The following is a 19,010-nucleotide window of genomic DNA, read 5'->3' on the forward strand; positions in this document are numbered from 1 at the left end:
ACTGAATCAGAACCGGTTGGTCGCGAAGCAGGGACTCCGCTTGACGTAGGGCGTTGTATATGGCCCTTAGTTCCAGGATGTTGATGTGAAGGCAAGTCTCCTGACTTGACCACAGCCCTTGGAAATTTCTTCCCTGTGTGACTGCCCCCCACCCTCGGAGGCTTGCATCCGTGGTCACCAGGACCCAGTCCTGAATGCCGAATCTGCGACCTTCGAGAAGGTGAGCACTCTCCAGCCACCACAGGAGAGACACCCTGGCCCTGGAGGATAGGGTGATTAACCGATGCATCTGAAGATGTGATCCGGACCACTTGTCCAGGAAGTCCCATTGGAAGATCCTCGCATGGAACCTGCCGAAGGGAATGGCCTCGTATGATGTCACCATCCTTCCCAGGACTCGAGTGCAGTGATGCACTGACACCTGTTTTGGTTTTAATAGATTCCTGACCAGTGTCATGAGCTCCTGAGCTCTCTCTATCGGGAGATAAACCCTTTTCTGGTCTGTGTCTAGGATCATGCCTAGGAGAGGCAGATGAGCTGTAGGAACCGGAACCAACTGCGACTTTGGAATATATAGAATCCAGCCGTGTTGCCGTTACACTTCCAGAGAAAGTGATACACTGTTGAGCAACTGCTCTCTTGATCTCGCTTTTATGAGGAGATCTTCCAAGTACGGGATAATAGTGACACCTTGCTTCCGCAGGAGCACCATCATTTCCGCCATAACCTTGATGAATATTCTCGGGGCCGTGGAGAGACCAAACGGCAATGTCTGAAATTGGTAATGACAATCCCGTACCGCAATTCTGAGGTACGCCTGATGAGGTGGATAAATGGGGACATGAAGGTATGCATCCTTTATGTCCAGAGTCACCATAAAATCTCCCCCTTTCAGGCTTGCAATGACCGCTCTTAGCGATTCCATCTTGAACTTGAACCTTTTCAGGTATATGTTCAGGGATTTTAAATTCAATATAGGTCTGACCGAACCGTCCGGTTTCGGGACTACAATATGGTCGAATAATAACCCCCTCCTTGTTGAAGGAGGGGAACCTTGACCACCACCTGCTGAAGATACAATTTGTGAATTGCAGTTAACACTGTTTCCCTCTCGTGGGGAAAAGCCGGCAGGGCAGTCGGTGAGGGGGCATCTCCTCAAAGTCCAGCTTGTATCCCTGAGATACAATATCTATTGCCCAGGGATCTAGCAGGGAGTGAACCCACTTGTGGTTGAACTTACGAAGGCGTGCCCCCACCGGGCCTAGCTCCGCCTGTGGAGCCCCAGCGACATGCGGTGGATTTTGTAGAGGCCGGGGAGGACTTCTGTTCCTGGGAACTAGCTGTGTTGTGCAGCTTCTTTCCTCTGCCCCTGGCAAGAAAGGACGCACCTCAGACTTTCTTGTTTCTTTGTTCGAAAGGCTGCATTTGATAATGTCGTGCTTTCCTAGGCTGTGCAGGAATATAAGGCAAAATATCAGAATTACCAGCTATAGCTGTGGAGACCAGGTCCGAGAACCCTTCTCCACACAATCCTCAGCCTTCCATATGCCTCTTAAGTCGGCATCATCTGTCCATTGCATATTCTACAGGACACGTCAAGCAGAAATCGACATAGCTTTGACTCTAGGACCCAGTAGACTCATGTCTCTTTGGGCATGTTTTTTATATATATATATATATATATATCTATATATCTATATATATATATCTCTTAAGACAGCCTCTTTTCTATACATATATATATATATATATATATATATATATATACACACACACACACACACACACACAACTCCAAACGTGGAAAGAAGGCACTCCAGAGGCACAATCAAAATGGAAAAAGCTGTATTGGAAAGTGACGTTTCGGGGATAACCCCTTCCTCAAGACATAACCAACAAGTGTAGTATGTGAACTTACCCATACATGTACCCCTGAGCCAGCAGCGTCATCCCCCGTCTCTCCCGCCGCCTCTCCCGTCGCCGGCCGCCACTGTGATGCACTTCCTGGCCGTGGCTCTGCCTGGTAGGCATGGCAACCCAGGCCGCTTGCGTTCCATCCCGGAATGCTCATAGTGCAGTCCGGGCTCAAGAGCGCTGCTGGGGGTCGGAGGCTGGTATTGCCGCATGGCTCCTAACAAGAGTCTATAACAAAAAATACATGAAGAAAAAATACATAAAACAAAAAGGCCGTGGAGCATCAAATTACAGAACTTCAGGTCATTATTATACCATATAGACTATAGCACAGACGATCATAGCACAGTACCGTCTAATTACAGACATATTCTATATATGGCTACAGGATTGCTACATAAGACTATTCCAGTTGATTTTATCATTAAGCCCCATAGGGGACATAGTAAGAAGGGGACATAGTAAAAAGTAAGCTTACTCCAGCCCTACAGAAGATCCTATACAAAGAACATCCTGTAACTCCTGTGTTGTATACATTACCGAAATTGCACAAGGACAGTGTTTCCCCCCCTGGTAGGCCAATTATATCGGCCAGGAACTCATTGCTACAAACAATAGCTCAGCTGTTGGACTTTATTTTACAACCTTTACTGCTGAGGAAGCGGTCATTCCTTAAGGACACCACTAGTTTCATTAAATTGTTACTTGATGTCACGCTAGTACCACAGGGTACTATTATGTGCTGCCTTGATGTCTGTAGCCTCTACACCTCCATTCAACATGTGGATGGTGTGGAGGCTATGCGTAGTTTTCTTGGATGCTATCTTGACCCTGAGATTTTTGACCATAATCTGTTTATCAGGCTGTTGGAGCTGACTCTATACAGGAACTTTTTCCTGTACGATAGTCAGTTCTTTTTGCAATTAAGGGGATGTGCTATGGGGTCGGCAGTAGCCCCCTCATATGCAAATGTATTTATGTTTGCCCAAGAAGAACATAATTTCCTGAACTGCCCCGAAGTGAGTCAGCATCTTCTGCTCTACTCCCGGTACATAGATGATATATTCATTCTGTGGACCGGGGGTAGAGACAGTTTTGATAACCTCATGAGCAGGGTGAATAGTCAGAATTCATGCATCAAGTACACTTATTCCTGTAGTCCAGAGGTGATGCACTTCTTAGACGTTAAGGTCATGATTTCAGATGGAGTCATTAGCACTGACATTTTTTACAAAAATGTTGATCGCAATACTTTAAGAGCTGACAGTCATCATCCGCTATCTCTGAAACGGGGTTTACCCCTGTCTTAGATGATGAGAATAGCTAGGATAGTTAGTGATCACACGGCGCTACCGGAACGCTTGGATGATCTTATTGTGAAATTCACCTCGCGTGGCTATGACCTGAAGGTTCTGAACCAACAAAAACTTTTGGTATTAGAAATGCCTAGGTCCCAATTGTTGCAATCAAAAACACGAGATCAAGATAAGTGTATCCCTTGGGTTAGCAACTTTACCACAGCAAGCCCAATTATTAAAAAAGCTACTCAAGCACTATGGCAGATTGTCAAAACAGATAGTGAATTACCTTGCTTCAGGGAAACTAGGCCTATGGCAGCATTTAAAAGGGGATGTAATCTCCGCGACCGGCTGGTCAAATCTGATATTTCTGGGTTAGGCAAAGTGATTACACCTAATGTATACTATAAGCCTCCTGGATGTTATAGTTGTTTTAACTGCACAACCTGTAAGTATATGCAGCCTTGCAAGAAATTTTCTCATCCACATTGCGACAAATCATTTGATATCAGGCATGTTCTTACCTGTAGAACAGAATTTGTTGTCTACGTAATTTGTTGTCCTTGTGGGCTCTATTACGTTGGACAGACCTCGAGGCCATTTAGGGACAGAATGGCTCTACACCGTTCTGCCATTAGTCTAGCTGGCAGAAATTTGGATCAGCCCGTGGCACGCCACTTTAAATCTAAGGGCCATACCCTCTCTATGTTGAAATATTTCATGATTGACCACATTCCCCTGTCCATAAGGGGTGGTGATCGTCAGAAAGCTTTACTCCTGGCTGAATCCAGATGGATTTTTAGACTTAATACTATGTCACCTATGGGGCTTAATGATAAAATCAACTGGAATAGTCTTATGTAGCGATCCTGTAGCCATATATAGAATATGTCTGTAATTAGACGGTACTGTGCTATGATCGTCTGTGCTATAGTCTATATGGTATAATAATGACCTGAAGTTCTGTAATTTGATGCTCCACGGCCTTTTTGTTTTATGTATTTTTTCTTCATGTATTTTTTGTTATAGACTCTTGTTAGGAGCCATGCGGCAATACCAGCCTCCGACCCCCAGCAGCGCTCTTGAGCCCGGACTGCACTATGAGCATTCCGGGATGGAACGCAAGCGGCCTGGGTTGCCATGCCTACCAGGCAGAGCCACGGCCCGGAAGTGCATCACAGTGGCGGCCGGCGACGGGAGAGACGGGGGATGACGCTGCTGGCTCAGGGGTACATGTATGGGTAAGTTCACATACTACACTTGTTGGTTATGTCTTGAGGAAGGGGTTATCCCCGAAACGTCACTTTCCAATACAGCTTTTTCCATTTTGATTGTGCCTCTGGAGTGCCTTCTTTCCACGTTTGGAGTTGTATGTACACTTAGGACTACGGCACCGGGGCAAGCTGCTTGATGTGGAGTTGAGTGCCGGCTGAATTGTATCTCTCTCTCTCTATATATATATATATATATATATATATATATATATATATATATATATATATATATATATATATATATATAATAAGAATTTACTTACCGATAATTCTATTTCTCGGAGTCCGTAGTGGATGCTGGGGTTCCTGAAAGGACCATGGGGAATAGCGGCTCCGCAGGAGACAGGGCACAAAAAGTAAAGCTTTAGGATCAGGTGGTGTGCACTGGCTCCTCCCCCTATGACCCTCCTCCAAGCCAGTTAGATACTGTGCCCGGACGAGCGTACATAATAAGGAAGGATTTTGAATCCCGGGTAAGACTCATACCAGCCACACCAATCACACTGTACAACCTGTGATCTGAACCCAGTTAACAGTATGATAACAGCGGAGCCTCTGAAAAGATGGCTCACAACAATAATAACCCGATTTTTGTAACTATGTACAAGTATTGCAGATAATCCGCACTTGGGATGGGCGCCCAGCATCCACTACGGACTCCGAGAAATAGAATTATCGGTAAGTAAATTCTTATTTTCTCTATCGTCCTAGTGGATGCTGGGGTTCCTGAAAGGACCATGGGGATAATACCAAAGCTCCCAAACGGGCGGGAGAGTGCGGATGACTCTGCAGCACCGAATGAGAGAACTCCAGGTCCTCCTTAGCCAGGGTATCAAATTTGTAGGATTTTACAAACGTGTTTGCCCCTGACTAAATAACCGCTCGGCAAAGTTGTAAAAGCCGAGACCCCTCGGGCAGCCGCCCAAGATGAGCCCACCTTCCTTGTGGAATGGGCATTTACATATTTTGGCTGTGGCAGGCCTGCCACAGAATGTGCAAGCTGAATTGTATTACACATCCAACTAGCAATAGTCTGCTTAGAAGCAAAAGCACCCAGTTTGTTGGGTGCATACAGGATAACAGCAAGTCAGATTTCCTGACTCCAGCCGTCCTGGAAACATATATTTTCAGGGCCCTGACAACATCTAGCAACTTGGAGTCCTCCAAGTCCCTAGTAGGTGCAAGGCACCACAATAAGCTGGTTCAGGTGAAACACTGACACCACCTTAGGGAGAGAACTGGGGACGAGTCCGCAGCTCTGCCCTGTCCGAATGGACAAACAGATATGGGCTTTTTTTGAGAAAAAACCACCAATTTGACACTCGCCTGGTCCAGGCCAGGGCCAAGATCATGGTCACTTTTCATGTGAGATGCTTCAAATCCACAGATTTGACTGGTTTTAAACCAATGTGATTTGAGGAATCCCAGAGCTACGTTGAGATCCCACAGTGCCACTGGAGGCACAAAAGGGGGTTGTATATGCAATACTCCCTTGACAAAATTCTGGACTTCAGGAACTGAAGCCAATTCTTTCTGGAAGAAAATCGACAGGGCCGAAATTTGAACCTTAATGGACCCCAATTTGAGGCCCATAGACACTCCTGTTTTCAGGAAATGCAGGAAACGACCGAGTTGAAATTTCTTTGTGGGGCCTTCCTGGCCTCACACCACGCAACATATTTTCGCCACATGTGGTGATAATGTTGTGCGGTCACCTCCTTTCTGGCTTTGACCAGGGTAGGAATGACCTCTTCCGGAATGCCTTTTTCCCTTAGGATCCGGCGTTCCACCGCCATGCCGACAAACGCAGCTGCGGTAAGTCTTGGAACAGACATGGTACTTGCTGAAGCAAGTCCCTTCTTAGCGGCAGAGGCCATAAAACCTCTGTAAGCATCTCTTGAAGTTCCGGGTACCAAGTCCTTCTTGGCCAATCCGGAGCCATGAGTATAGTTCTTACTCCTCTACGTCTTATAATTCTCAGCACCTTAGGTATGAGAAGCAGAGGAGGGAACACATACACCGACTGGTACACCCACGGTGTTACCAGAACGTCCACAGCTATTGCCTGAGGGTCTCTTGACCTGGCGCAATACCTGTCCCGTTTTTTGTTCAGACGGGACGCCATCATGTCCACCTTTGGAATTTCCCAACGGTTTACAATCATGTGGAAAAAACTTCCCGATGAAGTTTCCACTCTCCCGGGTGGAGGTCGTGCCTGCTGAGGAAGTCTGCTTCCCAGTTTCCATTCCCGGGATGAAACACTGCTGACAGTGCTATCACATGATTTTCCGCCCAGCGAAAAGTCCTTGCAGTTTTTGCCATTGCCCTCCTGCTTCTTGTGTCGCCCTGTCTGTTTACGTGGGCGACTGCCGTGATGTTTTTCCCACTGGATCAATACCGGCTGACCTTGAAGCAGAGGTCTTGCTAAGCTTAGAGTATTATAAATTTACCCTTCGCTCCAGTATATTTATGTGGAGAAAAGTCTCCAGACTTGATCACACTCCCTGGAAATTTTTTCCTTGTGTGACTGCTCCCCAGCCTCTCGGGCTGGGCTCCGTGGTCACCAGCATCCAATCCTGAATGCCAAATCTGCGGCCCTCTAGAAGATGGGCACTCTATAACCACCACAGGAGAGACACCCTTGTCCTTGGATATAGGGTTATCCGCTGATGCATCTGAAGATGCGATCCGGACCATTTGTCCAGCAGATCCCACTGAAAAGTTCTTGCGTGAAATCTGCCGAATGGAATTGCTTCGTAGGAAGCCACCATTTTTACCAGGACCCTTGTGCAATGATGCACTGTTTTTAGGAGGTTCCTGACTAGCTCGGATAACTCCCTGGCTTTCTCTTCCGGGAGAAACACCTTTTTCTGGACTGTGTCCAGAATCATCCCTAGGCACAGCAGACGTGTCGTCGGGATCAGCTGCGATTTTGGAATATTTAGAATCCACCCGTGCTGTTGTAGCAGTATCCGAGATAGTGCTACTCCGACCTCCAACTGTTCCCTGGACTATGCCCTTATCAGGAGATCGTCCAAGTAAGGGATAATTAAGACGCCTTTTCTTCGAAGAAGAATCATCATTTCGGCCATTACCTTGGTAAAGACCCAGGGTGCCGTGGACAATCCAAACGGCAGCGTCTAAAACTGATAGTGACAGTTCTGCACCACGAACCTGAGGTACCCTTAGTGAGAAGGACAAATTTGGGACATAGAGGTAAGCATCCCTGATGTCCCCGGACACTATATAGTCCCCTTCTTCCTGGTTCGTTATCACTGCTCTGAGTGACTCCATCTTGATTTGAACCTTTGTAAGTGTTCAAAAAATTTTTTAGAATAAGTCTCACCTAGCCTTCTGGCTTCAGTACCACAATATAGTGTGGAATAATACCCCTTTTCCTTGTAGTAGGAGGGGTAATTTAATTATCACCTGCTGGGAATACAGCTTGTGAAATTTTTTCCCATACTGCATCCTTGTCGGAGGGAGATCTTGGTAAAGCAGACTTCAGGAGCCTGCGAAGAGGAAACGTCTCTACATTCCAATCTGTACCCCTGGGATACTACTTGTAGGATCCAGGGGTCCTGTACGGTCTCAGCGCCATGCTGAGAACTTGTCAGAAGCGGTGGAGCGCTTCTGTTCCTGGGAATGGGCTGCCTGCTGCAGTCTTCTTCCCTTTCCTCTATCCCTGGGCAGATATGATCTTATAGGGACGAAAAGACTGAGGTTGAAAAGACGGTGTCTTTTTCTGCAGAGATGTGACTTAGGGTAAAAACGGTGGATTTTCCAGCAGTTGCCGTGGCCACCAGGTCCGATGGACCGACCCCAAAAAACTCCTCTTCCTTTATACGGCAATACACCTTTTTGCCGTTTGGAATCTGCATCACCTGACCACTGTCGTGTCCATAACATCTTCTGGCAGATATGGACATCGCATTTACTCTTGATGCCAGAGTGCAAATATCCCTCTGTGCATCTCGCATATATAGAAATGCATCCTTTAAATGCTCTATAGTCAATAAAATACTGTCCCTGTCAAGGGTATCAATATTTTTAGTCAGGGAATCCGACCAAGCCACCCCAGCTCTGCACATCCAGGCTGAGGCGATCGCTGGTCGCAGTATAACACCAGTATGTGTGTATATACTTTTTATGATATTTTCCAGCCTCCTGTCAGCTGGTCCTTGAGGACGGCCCTATCTATAGACGGTACCGCCACTTGTTTTGATAAGCGTGTGAGCGCCTTATCCACCCTAAGGGGTGTTTCCCAACGCGCCCTAACTTCTGGCGGGAAAGGGTATACCGCCCATAATTTTCTATCGGGGGGAACCCACGCATCATCACACACTTTATTTAATTTATCTGATTCAGGAAAAACTACTGTAGTTTTTTCACATCCCACATAATACCCTCTTTTGTGGTACTTGTAGTATCAGAAATATGTAACACCTCCTTCATTGCCTTTAACGTGTGGCCCTAATAAGGAATACGTTTGTTTATTCACCGTCGACACTGGATTCAGTGTCCCTGTCTGTGTCTGTGTCGACCGACTAAAGTAAACGGGCGTTTTAAAACCCCTGACGGTGTTTTTTGAGACGTCTGGACCGGTACTAATTGTTTGTCGGCCGTCTCATGTCGTCAACCGACCTTGCAGCGTGTTGACATTATCACGTAATTCCCTACATAAGCCATCCATTCCGGTGTCGACTCCCTAGAGAGTGACATCACCATTACAGGCAATTGCTCCGCCTCCTCACCAACATCGTCCTCATACATGTCGACACACGTACCGACACACAGCACACACACAGGGAATGCTCTGATAGAGGACAGGACCCACTAGCCCTTTGGAGAGACAGAGGGAGAGTTTGCCAGCACACACCAAAAACGCTATAATTATATAGGGACAACCTTATATAAGTGTTTTCCCTTATAGCATCTGTTTTATATATTTCTAACGCCAAATTAGTGCCCCCCCTCTCTGTTTTAACCCTGTTTCTGTAGTGCAGTGCAGGGGACAGCCTGGGAGCCTTCCCTCCAGCCTTTCTGTGAGGGAAAATGGCGCTGTGTGCTGAGGAGATAGGCCCCGCCCCTTTTTCGGCGGCCTCGTCTCCCGCTTTTAACGGATTCTGGCAGGGGTTAAATATCTCCATATAGCCTCCGGAGGCTATATGTGAGGTATTTTTAGCCAAAATAGGTTTTCATTTGCCTCCCAGGGCGCCCCCCTCCCAGCGCCCTGCACCCTCAGTGACTGCCGTGTGAAGTGTGCTGAGAGGAAAATGGCGCACAGCTGCAATGCTGTGCGCTACCTTTAGAAGACTGAGGAGTCTTCTGCCGCCGATTCTGGACCTCTTCTTACTTCAGCATCTGCAAGGGGGCCGGCGGCAAGGCTCCGGTGACCATCCAGGCTGTACCTGTGATCGTCCCTCTGGAGCTGATGTCCAGTAGCCAAGAAGCCAATCCATCCTGCACGCAGGTGAGTTCACTTCTTCTCCCCTAAGTCCCTCGTTGCAGTGATCCTGTTGCCAGCAGGACTCACTGTAAAATAAAAAACCTAAGCTAAACTTTTCTAAGCAGCTCTTTAGGAGAGCCACCTAGATTGCACCCTTCTCGGCCGGGCACAAAAATCTAACTGGCTTGGAGGAGGGTCATAGGGGGAGGAGCCAGTGCACACCACCTGATCCTAAAGCTTTACTTTTTGTGCCCTGTCTCCTGCGGAGCCGCTATTCCCCATGGTCCTTTCAGGAACCCCAGCATCCACTAGGACGATAGAGAAATATATATATATATATATATATATATATATATATATATATATATAAATGTCATATAGGACCGGCACTCACCTCTCATAAATACTTTGCTCAGGTGCCTTCCGCGAATGATTGATATCCAATTGTCCTAAATATGCAGCGGCACTCAGAGACTCATAGTAGGTGTAAAAAACGTGCAAAATTTATTCCATGTTACAAATTGTTCAGGCCAACGTTTCGGGGCACATCCGCCCCTTTGTCAAGGTGAACCACAAGTGCAAAATAAACATATTACAGTACCTTATATTGTGTAGTGAGGAGGACCCATTGGCGGGAAGCATCGTGGCGGCCGGTGGACTGTGCGTCTCACCCGGCCGTCTCCAGTGTGGTGACGTCATCCGTGCGCCGCGCAGCTTCCCCCCGACTGTCGTCAGCCTCCTGTGTTGCCAAGGGAACCGGGACGCCTTCGTGTCCTCTGCCTCCGACACGTTGCGTTCCCATGGAAACCCGGCATTACACTGGGGACTGACTTCCGGGTTGTTCACTGCTTGCGCCGCACTGATGTATTAGTGAAAAAAGTTATGTTCAAAGCAGGCTCTGTGTATAGTGATGAGCCTGATGTGCACTGAGACTTTGTCCTACTTTATCATACTAAAAAGATACAGAGATAGCAAACAATAGTAAAGAGATTCAATCAATGCCAAAAGCTCCCCTGATAAATCTACTCAATCTTATAGGCACACATAAAATTCTAAGAGCATGGGGCTGGACTATTGTGTATCGGGGGTGGTGGTGCTAACAGACTATAATACATTCCATTGTATCATCTCATTAAGGCCTTTCGGCCTTATGGTGTCCAATTTGTACATCCATTTTGCCTCCATGCGCAATAATTGTCCATGTCTATCCCCCCCTCTGATCCTTCTGGGGACATGATCGATAATGGAAAAGTTCATATCCTTCAGTGCATGTCCCATTTCCTTGAAATGTTTCGCCACTGGCTGATCCGTGGGTTTTCCAGTTAATGCAGCTTTGATTGAAGATTTGTGCATGGCAAAACGCTCTCTAAAGGTGCGTATGGTTTTGCCCACGTATTGGAGCTGGCATGGGCACGCTATTACGTATACTACATACGTTGTTGTACAAGAGATGACATGGTTTATCTTGAAGGATTTGCCTGAAGAGCATGAAGTAAATGTGCTGCCCGGACTCATGTACTAGGGTCTCAATCCCTGCTGATAAGGTACCTGTCCACGCTGCCACAGCGCTATAAACCCATGCCGACACAATCGCCGGTCTGAGTAGTGTACCAGAATGTGCACGCTATCTGCAGGATCCCTGAGGATAGCTGTTACGTCAGGGATACCTTTTGGGCAAACGTGACACCCTAGGGGAAGATTCCCATCATATCCTGGCCCTAGTAGGGAAGGATACTCCCTGAGAATTCTTTGTGGGAAACTGCAGTCTCTTGTCTGGAGATTCCCGCTCTTTTTCTTCATGAGAGGAGGGAAATTTACCTCAGCTTTCTTCCCCTTAAACATGTGTACCCTTGTGTCAGGGACAGATGAGTCATCAGTGATATGCAAATCATCTTTTATTACAATAATCATATATTGAATACTTTTCTGCCATTTTGGCTGTAACTTTGCATTATCGTAGTCGACACCGGAGTCAGACTCCGTGTCGATATCAGTGTCTATTATTTTGGATAGTGATAATTGAGAGACTCTGAAGGTCTCTGCGACATAGGGACAGACATGGGTAGATTCCCTGTCAGTTCTCTAATCTTTTGTGCAATAAATTCACCTTAGCACTTAATTACACATATCCAAAGAGGTGTCGGCGTTGTCGACGGAGACACCCTCTCACACATATTTGCTCCATCTCCTCCTTAGGGGAGCCTTTTACCTCAGACATGTCGACACACACGTACCGACACACCACACACCCAGGGAATGCTCATCTGAAGACAATTCCCCCATAAGGCCCTTTGGAGAGACAGAGAGTATGCCAGCACACACCCCAGCGCTATTAACCCAGGAATAACACAGTAACTTAATGTTAACCCAGTAGCTGCTGTTTATATTGATTTTTGCGCCTAATTATGTGCCCCCCCTCTCTTTTTACCCTCTTCTACCGTGTAACTGCAGGGGAGAGGCTGGGGAGCTTCCTCTCAGCGGTGCTGTGGAGAAAAAACATGGCGCTGGTGAGTGCTGAGGAAGAAGCCCCGCCCCCTCGACGGCGGGCTTCTGTCCCGCTTTCATGTACAATTTTTTGGCGGGGGCTCATACATATATACAGTGCCCAACTGTATATATGCAAACTTTTGCCAAAGAGGTCTCTAATTGCTGCCCAGGGCGCCCAACCCCTGCGCCCTTACAGTGACCGGAGTATGTGGGTGTAGTGTGGGAGCAATGGCGCACAGCTGCAGTGCGCTACCTCAGTGAAGACTGGAGTCTTCTGCCGCCGATTTCGAAGTCTTCTTGCTTCTTTCACCCGGCTTCTGTCTTCCGGCTCTGCGAGGGGGGCGGCGGCGCGGCTTCGGGATCGGACGACAAAGGGTGAGATCCTGTGTACGATCCCTCTGGAGCTAATGGTGTCCAGTAGCCTAAGAAGCAGGACCTATTTGCAGAGAGTAGGGCTGCTTCTCTCCCCTCAGTCCCACGATGCAGGGCGTCTGTTGCCAGCAGAGCTCCCTGAAAATAAAAAAAACCTAACAAAATACTTTCTTATAGCAAGCTCAGGAGAGCTCACTAAACAGCACCCAGCTCGACCGGGCACAGACTCAAACTGAGGTCTGGAGGAGGGACATAGAGGGAGGAGCCAGAGCACACCAGAATCTAAATTCTTTCTTAAATTGCCCATGTCTCCTGCGGAGCCCGTCTATTCCCCATGGTCCTTACGGAGTCCCCAGCATCCACTAGGACGTTAGAGAAACACTGTAATTTATATATTCGTTAAGGCCTTTGGGTGCCAAGGTATCTAACCGGAAAGTCCATTCACTTTCTATTTTTAGGCGCATTTTCATGACATCACCACCTCTGATACCAGGTTTAATTTGTTTCAATCCCCATATTTTGAGATCCTGGGGGGAACAGGAATGTTGTTGAAGAAAATGTCTGGAGACTGTAGTCAGTTGTTTCATCTTTTGTTGGTCCCTAACAGCATTCCTGATGTTGCTCATATGTTCCAAGGCTCTGTGTGTCAACATACGTGTGGTCATTCCTATGTATTTGGAATTACATGGGCGTAGGATACAGTAAATTACGTTGGTACTTTTGCAATTGAAGAAATCCTGAATAGGAATTGTATCTCCGTATTTAACCATTATTTTGCACACTTTTACAATATGTTCACAGATTTTACAGTTTCCACAGGGATAGCTGCCTTTGATTATCGGATCACGTGGGGGTCTTGATATAAAATGACTATTCACCAGGTGATCCTTTAAGTTTGGAGATAGTCTCCAACTTAAATCAATTGTAGTGTTAAGATTCTCCACCAGGTCTGCATCTGAAAGTAGGATGGACCAATGTCTTTGTAAGATGGATTTTATTTCTTTCCATTCTCCACAAAAATCAACCACAAATCTTATGATGTTTATATCATCCTTGGATTTTTGTTTGTAAAAGACCAGTGATTCTCTTGTGGTGTAAGAGTTTTCATGGATTTTTTGATAGACCTGGAGCTGTAGCCTCGTTCTTTCAATCTAAGTATCAATTCTTTACTTCTGATCTCATATACTTCTTCACTTGAACAGTTTCTCCTGAGGCGTAAAAATTCCCCTTTGGGAATATTAGTTATGGTCGGAGGAAAATGCGAACTTGTTTGATGCAATAACGTGTTGGTAGCAGTGCTCTTGTGAAAAATCTCTGTGGAAAAAACATGTTGTTCTTATCTCTATAAATTTGGAGATCCAAAAAAGATATACTGTTTTGATTGTATTCATATGTGAAACTTCGGTTGAGTGTATTGTTGTTGAGTTTATTCACGAATCTAATCAATTCATCGGATGTTCCACTCCAAATGAGAAATATATCATCGATATATTGTGTCCAGAAGATATGTTGGGTATATTCTTCCATGTTATCTGTTCAGACAGATTCCCTCTCCCACCAACCCATGAAGAGGTTGGCATAGGTGGGGGAACAGGCAGCCCCTATCGCTGTTCCTCTTACCTGGGTGTAAACGAGGTTGTTAAAGGTAAAGTAATTTAAACAAACTGTAACAGTTTTATTAGAAAATAATGAAACTCATTCATTTCTTCCATCCTGAGAAAATATTCCACCGCTCGTATACCAAGATCATGTTGTATACAGGTGTAGAGCGCCTCAACGTCTAAACTGACAAGAAGATAAGTGTCTTCTAGTTGTATGTTGTTAATCTTCCTCAAGACATCAGTTGTGTCCCGAGTATAGGACGGGAGGGCCTAACACATGGTCTCTCAGATGTGTGTCTAGAAAGATGCAAGCCTTTTCAAGTAAGCCTCCATTCCTGGACACAACTGGACGACCTGGGAGAGTCTGGAGGTTTTCATGTACCTTCGGCAAAAGGTAGAACGTTGGTGTTCTAGGATTATTGACAGAGATATTCATGTTCCATCTTAGTTATAGTTCCCTGATGAAAGACTTGATTGATGATTGTCATGTACAGTTGTGCGTAGATCTCAGTAGGATCAGACAGACTCTTTGTATAGCATGTTTGATCATCAAGTTGTTTATTAGCTTCTTTGACGTACATCTCTATAGGCCATATCACCACGTTCCCACCTTTGTCAGATGGTTTTATAAGCACGTCATTCCAAGATTTACATTTCTTTGATGGCTTGCTTTACCTTTCTTGGAGAGATTATTCACAGTTTTAAGCCATCTTCTCTTGTGGTAAAGTCTGTCCAAATCACGTGAGACTAGATTTGTGAATACCTTGACTTCTGGGCAAATGTTCTCATTAGGAAAGAAGGTGGATTTCTTCTTTAGTAGCAGTCTCTTGGATAGTTCGGATGGAGTGGTTCCCATAAGTTCTTCTTCCTGTGATGATAAATTAACCGCATTCTCCATTCCTGTTTCCACGTTTGTTGGTTGGTGACTCTTGGCAAAATATTTTGTTAGTAGGAATTTACGTCCAAAAAGTTGTAGATTTACCTGCCATTGAAATCTATTGAATTTTTTTGTGGGTGAGAAACTTAAACCCTTTTCCAATACATTTCTTTCCTCTTCTGTAAGATCATGCTGTGATATTTATAATTTGTAATTGATTCACACTTGAATTTACTTCTGATTCCTGCGATTGGGGTATCGATTTGGCGATGAGACCCCCATTTTTCTCTTAGCCTTCTTCTTAGCCTGCCTCATCTTTCTTTTTCTTTTTTAGTGTGATCCCTCAAGCCTCTGGTTTGTTCTAAAAAACCAGTCAATGTGCTGTTACCTCTCCTTGAGGTTGAGTTGTTCCTATATTCCCGGGCCTGACTGTCTTATTCCTCTATGCTGGATAATTATGTTTCTGAGGATGACAGGGTGTTTAGATGTCCAGCTGGTCGTTCTTTTCTGGTAGGTCTTGTCCAATGGAAGACTATTGTTCACAAAATCTCTTTTGTCCCTGGAAAACTTGTTTTTCTTACGCTCTATTATTGTTTGTACATAGGTATGCAAATCCTTCTTGATTTTTAAAGAAAGTTACTGTGGAATTTGGGATTCTGTTCCCATTGTTCCAGATTTTTGCCAAGTTTTTCAATCTCTTTGGAGCAATCATCATTCTTCTTCCCAGCTACATTCTGTAATATCCAGACTGTTTTCCGTCGGAAAGATACTTTCTAGATCTTCTGTTCTACACTTGGAACAAAGTTAATTTTTGAGACTAAAACTAGTCATGTTACCAGGAGAGAGTAAAGGATAAGGAAAATAATGATCTCTGTTTAAACAGATGGTCTGTGCAAGACTTAAGAGGAACTGAGACAGACCTCAGTAAGAGTAATGTACATAAAGTTGGGTAAGTCTGCACAGGATCTGTATTTATAAGATCTATAGACGTCTGATATTTAGAAAACCAACATATGGCTATGTAAATGTAAGTGTAAATAGCGCTGGGTTGGTGGTGTTCCCAGAGAATAGTTCGATAAACTATCAATAAAGTACTGATTCTTGCAAAGACGCAAAAAAACACAGAAGCGACTATGTCTAACATGGGGCACACTTATACTATATTTGAAAAATTTATGAAAAACAGTTTATAAGATATAAATTATTGAAATCCTTCTAAAAGGGAAAAGGAGTCATAAGACAGGAGTAATAAATCCACATCAAGTATATCGTATGGCAATATATCTCCTCAAGCGAAAATATATTTTAGTTGTAAATCTCTCTTCGGTGAAATTAAAGAATTATATACCCCTCTAAAATTAGGGAAGATTGAAAAGAAGAGGATTTTCACCAGGCTCAGTAGATCCCAATGATGTACAAATTCTCATGTAATACTATTGTTGTTCCAGAATTATATCAGGCCCAATGCAGTGTGTTAGAGTAAAATACCTACGGTACCTGGTATTCCCTGTAGGTCACCCCAACAGGTACTGACCAGGCCCCACAGTGTATTGCTTCCAAGATCAGACGAAGTTGGGCATACTCAGTGTGGTTTGACCGTAGGTGAGTATATTCCACAAAGCATTGGAAATGCCCTGACACACCCTCTAAGATCAATGTTAGATATAAAAGATCCAATAATATCAGTAGTAATGTATGGGTATACACAGAAAATCTGGATATAACTCTGTTACACCTCTAAAGTAGTACCATATGCTTTTTATTGTTCAAGCTTATGTTATCTTATGTTGTTCAAGCTAGTTGTCTTGACGTGCCTTGTATGTGTGAGCTGGTATGAATCTCACCACTAATTGTGTTAGTCCTTCTCTTAAAGTATGTCGTCTCCTCGGGCACAATTTCTAGACCGAGTCTGGTAGGAGGGGCATAGAGGGAGGAGCCAGCACACACGCTCAAACTCTTAAAGTGCCAATGGCTCCTGGTGGACCAGTCTATACCCCATGGTACTAATGTGGACCCCAGCATCCTCTAGGATGTAAGAGAAAACAAGCCTGTTCCAGTGTACCTGCACTGGTATACAAAGCTAAGGCAGAGTTATAATTGAGGCAGAAACTTCTGTCAGGCTTTCCGCATGCAGACGCGCCATGAAAGAAGGGAAAATCGGGGAGTAACTCAACCTCCTGGGGCCAGACCACAGGCTGTCCCCGAAAGGAAACCTACTTAGAGGTAGCCTATCTTAAACAAGCGGTGCTAGCTACACCAATCTCTGCGTCATGGTCACCGGAGGATTCCCCATCTAAAGAAAGGGGTCGGAGAATCACCAGAACATTCCACACGTCGATCCACCTTCTGATCTATTGTGATCCTCCAATAAGTGGTGAAGGTATATTGTTGGTGAAAGCGGTGAACAGGAAGTCTGGACACTACCAAGTTTCTGGAGGCACCTACATAGCAGGCAGACTCCCGTAGCTCGGCCATGCCCAGCAGGAAAAGAAAAAGAAATGTAAAAAAAAAAGAAAAAAGTAAAAACTGGCACTCAACCTAAACTGAAGTCAGGTGGGGTGTAGAGGGGAAGAGTCCTGTTCAAATCACTTAAGATTTAAACACACCCCACCTTGTATAAGCCAGTGTTCTAGTTAAGTGTCCCCAGAGTATGTGTGTACAACCTTGAAGTGGGTGTTGTGTGTTAACGCTCATTTAAGATATATGGATGAACCATAAACATCACTGTAGTAGGGATAATCACTAACCTTCGTGTTCTTTAGGATCATCAAGTCTGTGTTATTGTTCCGTATCAAAAATTGCAAGTGCAGTTCTATCGCCATTTCTCCACTAAGGATCTTTATCATTTTAGAGATCTGGTCTTTAGGTTCTGGACTCTAAAGGAAAATAAATACGAAGTACATAAGATTAGTGGAAATTTTTAGTGTAAGATAAATAACCAGTACCTAGGAGTCTTTAGTAGTTCTGCAAGAAGTGGCTGATCCCTAAGACTTTCCTGTTTACTCAAGCATTCCCATAATGTCCCTTTAGTATCCACATGCTTCTGTATTTAATGAAAAGCTTTTCTATACTATATTATGCTATCTATCTGTCAAGCGCCTTGAGTCCTATTGGAGAAAGGGCGCTATATAAATAAAATTATTATTAAATTATTATTATAGTGTTACATATAGGACTAAATATCGTCAGTTTGGTATCATGTCGCAGAACTGGTCGTAAAGGTAAGAAAGTGTAACATTTGCCAGAGATAATTTTCGTCTATAAGTTAAATGCACAAACAGTGTTATGGGGCCCATACATCTGCAAGGGATTGCCCCAATTCCCTGTTCTGACGATGCCGGGAAACTTGGGAAATCCTACTGGTATACATCCCCGATTAGCCAATTATGTCCAAAAAAATAAATGGGATGATAGAGAAGGATTTTTAACAGTTGAGTTTCCCCAATTCACTGCAGTACCCATTAAATTACAAAAGAACAGCCTCATTAATATGTTTACATACCATTCGTAAATATCTAACAGTTTTACTGTATTTACATACTGAACATATTTTTTTAAAAATATAGGCATTTAATACCTACCAGCAATTCCTTTTCTCGTAGTCCGTAAGGGATACTGGGATGGATTAGTACCATGGGGGTATAGATCGGGTCCACTGGAGCCTGGCACTTTAAGAAAATGTTCAGTGTGTGCTGGCTCCTCCCCTCTATGCCCCTCCACCAGACTCAATCTAGAAAA

General features: G+C 44.8%; 1 protein-coding gene across 1 annotated transcript in view; it reads right to left on the reverse strand.

The window, feature by feature from the left end:
* Positions 1-19,010, reverse strand: part of PSMD1 (proteasome 26S subunit, non-ATPase 1) — a 211,607-nt gene that overhangs the window by 119,541 nt on the left and 73,056 nt on the right. Inside the window, exon 9 of the mRNA XM_063916562.1 lies at positions 18,020-18,148. Within this exon, the coding sequence (XP_063772632.1) occupies positions 18,020-18,148 (129 nt within the window). The remainder of the gene's footprint in view (positions 1-18,019; positions 18,149-19,010) is intronic.

The sequence above is a fragment of the Pseudophryne corroboree genome, chromosome 4, assembly GCF_028390025.1.
Source record: "Pseudophryne corroboree isolate aPseCor3 chromosome 4, aPseCor3.hap2, whole genome shotgun sequence".
NCBI classification, from domain to species: domain Eukaryota; kingdom Metazoa; phylum Chordata; class Amphibia; order Anura; family Myobatrachidae; genus Pseudophryne; species Pseudophryne corroboree.